Source organism: Aquarana catesbeiana, linkage group LG05, assembly GCF_042186555.1.
Source record: "Aquarana catesbeiana isolate 2022-GZ linkage group LG05, ASM4218655v1, whole genome shotgun sequence".
In the NCBI taxonomy this organism is placed as follows: Eukaryota; Metazoa; Chordata; class Amphibia; order Anura; family Ranidae; genus Aquarana; species Aquarana catesbeiana.
Window position 1 is genome coordinate 454,536,205 of NC_133328.1, and position 10,950 is coordinate 454,547,154.

The 10,950-nt window shown below is 42.8% G+C and overlaps 1 protein-coding gene across 3 annotated transcripts in view; it reads right to left on the reverse strand.

Annotated features, from left to right (window-relative positions):
• Positions 1-5,481, reverse strand: part of CIDEA (cell death inducing DFFA like effector a) — a 68,581-nt gene extending 63,100 nt beyond the window's left edge. For all 3 annotated transcript variants that reach the window (XM_073631317.1, XM_073631314.1, XM_073631316.1), the window contains exon 1: positions 5,342-5,481. In XM_073631317.1, coding sequence (XP_073487418.1) covers positions 5,342-5,394 — 53 coding nt within the window. In that variant the 5' untranslated portion in view covers positions 5,395-5,481. The remainder of the gene's footprint in view (positions 1-5,341) is intronic.
• Between the last annotated feature and the right edge of the window lie 5,469 nt (positions 5,482-10,950).

Consider the following 10,950-nt stretch of genomic DNA (forward strand, 5'->3'; position numbering starts at 1 on the left):
CCCCGAATCAACCAGGGTCCTATTAAGCCCTGTCCCACTAACTCCCCCTCCTGCTCCCTCTCCAGTCCTTCCCTTCCCTCCCCACTGTCACTCCCCTCTTCTAAATGTAACTTATTTTCTTTATTTTCTAATACATTCATCAGTTAAAAATGGAGAGCAGGAAAGAGTGAAAGAGGGGGCGAGGGAACCTTTCATTTCCCTGCCCCACCTATCCCATTAAGAGGAGAAATGCACATATGTTGCAAAAGTTTTATCATTGAACGCCAAGCTAGAAATGTTAAAAATTTATAACGTAAATGTAAATTAATGTACCTCTGTGACCTTGTTTCCTCCCCTTCTCTCCAGTATTTTCTTATACGTTTTTATGAAGTTGTGATATGTTTGTATTGCAGTGCCTTGCCCACGTTGGGCGTTAATAAAATCTTAATTGAAAAAAAAAAAAAAAGAGAGAAATCATTAGCCAGGCTGAGGAACAACTTAGTTTTCTTTATCCTTAGAGCAGAAAAAGAGGGGCAATTTTGGTGCTGCAACTGCAAAACAGAGCAAGAAGCAAAGCACTATGAGCAAAGTGCAGTACTCACGCCAGCCAATCAGAATTTGTCTTGCTCTGTTCTAACTTCAGTAAAGTGATCTCTGCTGATATGCAATTTACATTGTACTTAAAGTGCAAGTTCACCTTTACAAAAAAAAAAATCTGTAAAGGTGAACTTACACAGGATTCCCCCTTAACCCCCCCCCCCCAGTCCCGCTGACCTGTTGCGCGGCGATCATCGTTCTAAGTCCTGGCATAGCCGCTTCAGGGATCCAGGGCTTAGAAATCCCCTTGGCATTCACGCGTCTTCTTCCCCGCTGACAGGACAAGCTACGCGGGTTCTAATTGGACGGCGCCGACCAAATAGAATGCTCCGAAACGTCCCTCCTGACAGGGTACGTTTTAGAGATTCATCTGCGGAGATTTCTAAGCCCCAGGCGCGTTTATACCAGGGCTCAAAACGGGAGATCACCATGATCCAGTTCAGCAGGGGGAGAGGGGGAGGATCCTGTACAAGTTCTTTTTCTTACGACATGCGCACTCAAATGTGAAGCCGCAAGTTTTCACAGCCAGGTGACCACAGTTTAAATGCTGGCACCAGGGAGAGGAGAGGGAGAGAAAAGATGGTTCAGGTGAGCACATCACTGGATCGTGGGACAGTCGAGTGTGTGTTTGTGAAAAAAGTCAGCAGTTACACTTTTTGTAGCTACTGCGGACTTTTAATAAACACAAAAACGACTGGTGCTCCTCTTTCAATAGAACATGAAAGATAGAAATGCAGACTGCCACTTCTAACTAAAAATGAACTGCATCCAGCCTTACCTTCAGTCTTATGCCACGTACACACGAGCGGGATGTCCGACAGAAAAAGTCAGACGGAAGCTTTTTATCGTATATTCTGATCGTGTGTATGCCTCATCGGACTTTTTTTTTCTAAAATTCTGACGGACCTAGAAAATGTTCTAAATATTTCCAACGGAACCAATTCCTATCAGGAAAACCGCTCGTCTGTATGCTGTTCCAACGGACCAAAAACAACGCATGCTGTGAAGCAAGTAAGAGAAGGAAGCTATTGGCTACTGGCTATTGAACTTCCTCTTTCCAGTCCTGTCGTACGTCACCGCGTTCTTGAGGGTCGGACTTTGGTGTGATCGTGTGTATGCAAGACAGTTGCAGCGGAATTTCGTCGGAACTCCGTCTGAAAAACCTTCAGAGTTTATTTAGACGGAAAAAATGGTCATGTGTACAGGGCATTACACAGTTGTACAGGCTCCTCTTCTGCACTGAAATTGCCTACTCTGATTTCACTGTACACTGTGAGCTTCTCACAGTGTGCATTAGAAGCCGCAGCAAGTCAGATACATCTTACCTTATTTCTTGGCTGGGGGAACATCCAGCATCATCTAGCTCTTTCCTCTCCAGCCTTGGCATCCCTGACCTGCCCTTTTCATTTATTAAAATTTGAGTTCTTTCAAATATGGAGGTTCAGCATCACCTAGGGTGTTGCGCATAGGATACAATCTGCCTGGCACTCGATCTAATGCTGCTGTCTGCTTGGAGGCTACTTTTTTGGGCTCCTTAGTCGACCTCCAAAATTTGGTTTACAGAAGACCCAAAGCATATCTGGCGGTTCCAGAACCGACGTGTGCCACTTGGAGCGCGGGGGGAGCAGCCAGTTCCCGTTTTCTGTGTCTGCATCAATGGTCACTTGCTCAACCTCTCTGGGGCAATCCTTTTCTCCCCCACCATACCTCAATTGTGGGCACATAACGGTATTAAAATTTTGGCAGATATCATGCCTTCGGGAACTCTTCTGCCCTTTGTACAGCTTGCCGGGCACTTTAACTTTCCGCTGTTGATGCAATTTTGTTACGGCCATCTGCGACCAGAGCTCATTTTCATCAGCCACCCCTTCTCCAGGCCGACCCGATTGAGAACTTACTTGGTCAGGGTGACATTGACAAACCTCTCTCCACACTGTATGAGGCTCTCCTCAATACTGACTCCCCTAAGCTGGAGGGAGTGTGGGAGATGTGGAGAGATGACATTCCCTCCTTGGTTGGGAAAACTGGGATGAGTGCTTGGAGGGTGGCCCTAAACTGATGATCTCTTCCAGGGATAAGTTGATTCAAGTCAACTTCTTGCATAGAGTGTACTACACTCCTGTTCGACTCCAAAGGATGTACCTGAAATGCGATCCACAATGCCCTCGGCATTGGGCTCTAGGGTCCTTCTTGCACATATTCTGGTCTTGCCCAAGTATTGCGAAATTTTGGTTGGAAGCATTTGAAGTAATCTTAGGCTGCAGTTGATGCTTTTGGCTTCCCCAGATAGGGTTACCACCCCATCCTTTTAAACATGAACACATAAAATTACACAGGTTCTGTGGCCGATTAAGGTGGTTATTAAACTCACTTGGTGCCTTATCTGCATTAAATTAGCCTCAGAACCTGTGTAATTCATATGTGTTTGGGTTTAAAGGCATGAGGTGGCAACCCTATCTGCAGAGCTGGCACTTCTAGGTATCCATAAGGATGAGCAGCAGCCCTACCATACCAGATGGTTAATCTCATATCTGCTATATTATGCAAAAAAAGAAATCCTTGTTAAGTGGACCTCCTCCACTCCACCTGCGGTGTACTCCTGGAAAGCAATAGTAGATGCTGCCTTACCTATGGTATATCAGTCAGGGGATGTTCCTGGAAGTATGAGAAGGTTTGGTGTTCTTGGACCTCCGATTAAATTTTGTTGACTATTTTTCTTTTTCTTACAGTTAAAGGGGTTGTAAAGGTAAAAATTTTTTCACCTTAATGCATTCTATGCATTAAGGTGAAAAAACTTCTGACAGAACCGCCGCCCCCAGCCCCCCCGTTTTACTTACCTGACGCCTCGAAAGTCAGCTTCGCGTTCCCGACATCTGTTCCTCCGCTCACCCTGGCCGCTGATTGGCTGCAGTGGATGGATTGAAAGCAGCGCAGCCATTGGCTCGCGCTGCTGTCAATCACATCCGATGACGCGGCGCGCCGGGGGGCGGGGCCGAGTGATACAGCGAGCGGCTATAGCCGCCGGCTGTATCACGGGAGCGCGCCCGCAAGCACTCACCACCGTGCGAGGGAGCTCGCATTAAGGTGGTGAATGCTTGCGGGGAGGAGCTGAAACAGCCGCCGAGGGACCCCAGAAGACGAGGTTCGGGGCCACTCTGTGCAGAACGAGCTGCACAGTGAAGGTAAGTATAACATGTTTGTTATTTTAAAAAAAAAAACACCTTTACAAACACTTTAAGCATATAGACTGATAATTTAGCAGCTACTATCTTGGGAGGGGGACTGCTGCTCACAGAAGGCTTTTTATCTTAATGCATTAAGATAAAAAAAAAAAAATCTTCTGCCTTTACAACCACTTTAAGCACTTGTAAGATGTTCAATATTACAAGCATTCTCAAATCGGAAGTATTGCTTGCAAGAATTAAACGGTGTGTGCTGTCACCTGCCAAGTGCCTTTGCTCTTTTGAACATGTATGAGATAGGTTAAAAAAACCTGTATCCCCCACCCTTCTATTAAAACAAATAGCAAAGTTCTGCATGTACCCAATGTAGCCAGAGAAAAAAGTACAGTAAATGGATTGTATGCAAATATCCAAATGCCCATGTAGGTCTATAGGTGGGCTTATTTTAGCTCAGAGACTTCAATACAGAGGCTGTCATAGCCAGGCAGCATATGATAAGTATAGATACCTGTGACCTGGTTACTGTGGAGTAATAAGTGCATGTATAGTAATTTAGGTTTTGTATTTATAAGTTATAGAATGTACACCTATAGCATTTTTCTGTATGCTGCTTACTGACAAATCTGGAGGCCTAAACATGGGCTTGCAAATAGGATACTGTATATTAAAATTTATGGCTGTGTCGTGCCTTGATCCTATTAGTAAATTCTCCCCTGGGGCTTCAGTGGAAAGGGTTTCTTATTACCAGCCAGTAGGAACCTGTACTGGACTGAGCACAGCTGATCAAGACATCTCAAACACCTACACCAATTGTCATTTGCATTGCTATTTGCAGTAGATATGCAATTCATAGCATACAATGATAGATAGTAGGCCAAGAACACACCTGTACAATTATGGGTTTAGGTTAAGAAGAACTGGATCAAATGAAAATCAGGGCTTTAACCTGTAGCAACCAATCAGGTTTTAGCTTCTGTATATTGGACTGAAATCATTGAACTTGGCATAGGGCTGCAATAAACGACAGCTGCTCTTAAATCAGACTCTGTGGGGTTGACTTACTAAGGAATAGAGACCATTTACAGAGTATAAAAAACGTTAAATAATAAAGGCAAACCTGTGTTTAGTTTAAATACGCAGTCATATGTGCAGGATTGCATACAGGTGACATGGCTTATTTACTAAGCTCGCTGAATGTTCACGTTTTTACTCTTTTATTAGAATCACCCAAATTGGAATGGCCAAAATGAAAAGCTGCTGTAGCAAAATAAATAAATAAATATTAAATGCCCAGAGGAAGCTACTTGGCGGTTTAAACATTAAACAAATATTCTGATTGGTTGCTACAGCATACTTTTCATACATCAGCTCTAAGTTGTGTTTATCACCAGCAAGATGTCATGCATAAAAATTATTCACAGGACTATAATAATACTGTACTAGAATATCAAGTATAGTTAATTTAATATATTTATCCACAATTAAAAAATAATGGCTGTAATAAGGGACACCATTGCAAATGTTGTTACAAAATACAGATCCTAGATTGCCATGTCATTGAGAATAACATGTATTTATCTCACCTTATTAGAGCCCTGGGTGATAAAGCATGTGCATACTCCAGTGCACCCTGCATGCTTCTCTGTGTGTGTTGAGCTTGTTAATACATCCAAGATGAGAGAGGTAACCTTTCCCCTACTTCCACTGCTGAAAACCTGTCTCCTCCCCCTTCCCCATCACACACATAACAGCTCCTCTTGTGCAGCAGCTGATTGCTTCACTGTTCCTATATTATTATACAGGATTTATATTGCGCCAACAGTTAGCGCAGCACTTTACAACATGAGGGCAGACAGTACACTTACAATACAAATCAATACTCAGAGGGCCCTGCTCATTAGAGCTTACAATCTATATGTCACTCTTAAGCCAGGTACACATGATCAGATTATCGGACAAATTTTCATCCAATTTTTGTTGCATGCTAGTCTCATATCGAAAGTAAAGATGTTACCATACGAATATTGTTGTATGGCCGAATTCAAAGTCAGAAGTGACGTAATGTGTTGAATTGTTTTGTAAGTGTTCTTTCGTTTCTGAGCATGTGTAGTCTTGCTCTTACGATTTGTTTTCAGACGAAAACTGTACTAATTAAACAAAAATCAGACATTGTGTTCACATCCGATTAAAATTTTAGAGCCTGCACATCCAGTTTTTGACGTCTGAAAATTTGTAATCGGCTGTCGAAAAGCACCATACTAACGAATGAAATGTAACTTCCGATTTTCTGACCGTGTGTACGGGTCTTTAATCATTGCCATTCATATCAGGAATTCATCGCTGAGTTGCCAAGTTATTAAAAAGATAGGAATGTTATCAGCTAGCGTGGTTGGCCTTTAAAGCGGTAGTAAACCCACTGACTTTTTTTTTTCCCTACACCTGTAAGGGAAAAGGCATAATGAGCTAGTATGCACCGCATACTAGCTCATTATGAGTTACTTACCTTAGAACGAGGCGCCGGCATCTCATCCTGTCCACGCCGAGGGAGCTGACATTTCCCCTTGGCGTGTCTTCCGGGTATGGCGGCTCCAGGGCTGTGAGTGGCCGCAGCCGCGATGTCGTCACTCCCGCGCATGCGCATGGGAGACTTCTTTCTGGCAAGGTCCGGCGTCTGCGGGGTTTCGGCCGAGAATCCCCTGTGCGCATGCGCCACTGCAGTCAGTAGCTCATTGCGAGGGGAATATCTCCTAAACCGTACAGGTTTACGAGATATTTTTTTTACCTACAGGTAAGCCTTATTATAGGCTTACTTGTAGGTAAAATTTTGAAAAGTAAGTATACAACCGCTTTCGAAAAGCACCATACTAACGAATGAAATGTAACTTCCGATTTTCTGACCGTGTGTACGGGCCTTTAATAATTTCCATTCATAGCAGGAATTAATCGCTGAGTTGCCAAGTTATTAAAAAGATAGGAATGTTATCAGCTAGCGTGGTTGGCCTTTAACCACTTGCTTACTAGGCACTTAAACCCCCCTCCTAGCCAGACCAATTTTCAGCTTTCAGTGCTCTCACACTTTGAATGACAATTACTCAGTCATGCAACACTGTACCCAAATGATTTTTTTGTCCTTTTTTTCATACAAATAGAGCTTTATTTTGGTGGTATTTGATCACCTCTGGGTTTTTTATTTTTTGCGCTATAAATGAAAAAAGACCGAAAAATTTGAAAAAAACACATTTTTTCTAATTTCTGTGATAAAATTTTGCAAATTCGTAATTTTTCTTCATAAATTTTGGCCACAATTTATACTGCTACATATCTTTGGTAAAAATAACCAAAAATTTGTGGAAATTATTTGGTCTGTGTGAAAGTTTTAGAGTCTACAAGCTATGGTGCAAATCATAAAAAAATTATCACATCTGATGTACTGAGGCCTATCTCATTTCCTGAGACCCTAACAAGCCAGGAAAGTACAAATGCCCCCCAAATAACCCCTTTTTGGAAAGTAGACATTTCAATGTATTTAGTTAGAGGCATGGTGAGTTATTTGAAGTTGTATTTTTTTCCCACAATTCTTTGCAAAATTGAGATTTTTTTTTTTTTTTTTTCCCCCACAAAATTGTCATTGTAATAGCTTATTTCTCTCACATGGCATGTGTATACCACAAATGACACCCCAAAATACATTCTGCTACTCCTCCTGAGTGTTACCATACCACATGTGAGGGACTTTTTCACTGCCTGGCCACATACAGAGGCCCAACATGCATGGAGCACCATCAGGTGTTCTAGGAGCATAAATTACACATCACATTTCTCAACCACCTATTACACTTTTGAAGGCCCTGGAGCACCAGGACAATGGAAACACCCACAAAATGACCCCATTTTGGAAAGCTAACACCCCAACATATAATCTATGAGGCATAATGAGTCTTTTGAATGGTTTATTTTTTTCCAGAAGTTTTTGGAAAATGTGGAAAAAAATGAAACCGCATTTTTTTTTTACACAAAGTTGTCCGTTTATAAGATATTTCCAACACATGGCATTTAGATAGCAAAAATGACACCCCAAAATACATTCTGCTACTCCTCCTGAGTATTACGATACCACATGTGTGGGACTTTTTCACTGCCTGGCCACATACAGAGGCCCAACATGCATGGAGCACCATCAGGTGTTCTAGGAGCATAAATTACACATCACATTTCTCAACCACCTATTACACTTTTGAAGGCCCTGGAGCACCAGGACAATGGAAACACCCACAAAATGACCCCATTTTGGAAAGCTAACACCCCAACGTATAATCTATGAGGCATAATGAGTCTTTTGAATGGTTTATTTTTTTCCAGAAGTTTTTGGAAAATGTGGAAAAAAATGAAACCGCATTTTTTTTTACACAAAGTTGTCCGTTTATAAGATATTTCCAACACATAGCATTTAGATAGCAAAAATGACACCCCAAAATACATTCTGCTACTCCTCCTGAGTATTACGATACCACATTCGTGGGACTTTTTCACTGCCTGGCCACATACAGAGGCCCAACATGCATGAAGCACCATCAGGTGTTCTAGGAGCATAAATTACACATCACATTTCTCAACCACCTATTGCACTTTTGAAGGCCCTGGAGCACCAGGACAATGGAAACACCCACAAAATGACCCCATTTTGGAAAGCTAACACCCCAACGTATAATCTATGAGGCATAATGAGTCTTTTGAATGGTTTATTTTTTTCCAGAAGTTTTTGGAAAATATGGAAAAAAATGAAAACGCATTTTTTTTTACACAAAGTTGTCCGTTTATAAGATATTTCCAACACATAGCATTTAGATAGCAAAAATGACACCCCAAAATACATTCTGCTACTCCTTCTGAGTATTACGATACCACATGTGTGGGACTTTTTCACTGCCTGGCCACATACAGAGGCCAAACATTCAAGGAACACCGTCAGGTGTTCCAGGGACACATAGCATGCACATACCAAGAATTACACCCCAAAATACATTATGCTGAGCAAAGCGTAAACAAAAAAGATTACCTATGGTTGTAGTAGCGCAGTTGTACACAGGAGGATAGCACTGGTCCAGGCAGCAGGCAGGGACTTGGTCAGCAGCGGCGAACACAATTGTCCAGGCAGCAGGCAGGGTTACTGTCCATATAAAGTCCAGGGTCAGTGCAGGCAGAGATATTGTCCGCAGTGCCAAAAATATTGGTCCTGGTAGTAGGCAGGTCCATGTGGTGTGGTCAGTGCAACAGGCAGAGGCGTGACGGCAGTAAGTCCTACAGGCAGAAGTAGGGCCTCGTTCAGGACAGAATGGGGACAGGGGTAGAGGCTTCTCCCACCCAAATCTCTTTGACGTCTCCAGACCCTAATCTAGGATTGAGAAAACAAAATAAATTGTTTTCTTCATCCAGAAAAACAATTCTGGAGCCCCTCACATATGTGAGACCCCTTTGTTGAATCCCACTAGTCCAGTTGCAGGGTACAAGATCAGTCCAAGAGGCAGGCAAATATCATGGTCAAACAGTCCAAGGTCAGTTCCAGATCAGGCAGAGGTATGTACAGAATCGTTGGGCAGAAGCATGGTCGAATAACAGTCCAGGGTCAGTTCCAGATCAGGCAGAGGTATGTGCAGAATCGTTAGGCAGAAGCGTGGTCAAATAACAAGCCAGGGTCAGTTACAGAGGAGGCAGTGGCATAAGGGGTGTGAGGGTAAATTGCAGGAACGGAGGCTTACGTTTACCATACTTCACTAATAATTTACTGAAGTATGGTAACGACGAAAACATTCACCTACGCAGAGGCCTGGTTCAGAAGGACATTGTGCACAATAATAAGATGTGTCTCTTCTGAATCCAGCTCTGGTACACACCTTACATTTTTTTTGCCGTCGTTGGCCTGTTGGTTTGGGAGGGATCTTATCTGGAAAGTGGCGTTCGGAGAGTCGACTTAGAACATCAGATCGGATATTTTCTGGGGGGCCGTTCGGGAATGTAAGGGCAGTGAAAACGTCCTCCTGGTAGCCAAGGAAGCGTTTGGGGTTTTGGGTGGAGTTACGATAAATGACATAAGAATTGTAGATGGCCAAATGAAAAAAATAAATTGCGACTTTCTTATACCAATGGTATGTCCGTCTTGTGGCAAGGTACGGTTCTAGCATCTGGTCATTCAAGTCGACTCCCCCCATAAACAAATTATAGTCAAAGATGCATTTAGGTTTCTGTATGGGGCCATTTCTTCTGGGGATTTCCATGAAGGTATCATCGTGGATTGAAGACAACATGTATACATCTCTTTTGTCTCTCCACTTCACTGCCAAAATCTTGTTGTTTCGTAGACTCGCATTTTCTCCTTTTCTCAATTTTTTATTGACCAGACTTTGAGGAAAGCCCTTCCGGTTCTTTTTGATGGTACCACATGCAGGCGTCTTCATCCGATGCAGGTTGTGGAACAGGGGCAGAGATGTGTAGAAGTTATCTACGTACAGGTGGTAGCCTTTCTCCAGTAGGGGGTATGTGAGATCCCAAACAATTTTCCCGCTTGATCCCAAGTAGTCTGGGCAATTAGGGGGTTGCAGCTGGGTGTCCTTCCCTTCGTACACTTTGAAGGCATACAAGTAACCTGTGACTCGGTCACATAATTTGTATACCTTCACCCCATAGCGTGCCCTTTTACTGGGAATATACTGCTTCATCTTAAGCCTGCCACTAAACTTAAGAAGGGACTCATCCACACATATGTTTTTGTCTGGGGTAAACGGCAGGGGGAATAGTGCAGAAAAATAATTTAAAAGTGGCCGAATTTTGAAAAGTCTAATATAGTTTGGGTCATTTCGGGGAGGGCACTGGGTATTGTCGTTGAAATGAAGAAACCTCAATATCATGAGGTATCTGTTTCTGGGCATCACCTTGGAGTATATTGGCAGGTGTTGGAGGGGGTGGGTTGACCAATAGGACAGCAAAGTGTTTTTTTCGTGAGTCCCATGTTAAATGTGAGCCCTAAAAAAACCTTCAACTCCACCACCGTTAGGTCTTTCCATTCGTACGGACGGGCATAGTAGGACGTTGGATTATTCGCAATGAATTGATGTGCATAAAGGTTGCACTGGGCCACAATACTTGACAGCATGTCCTCGGTAAAAAATAAATTAAAAAAATCTATTGGGGAAAAATT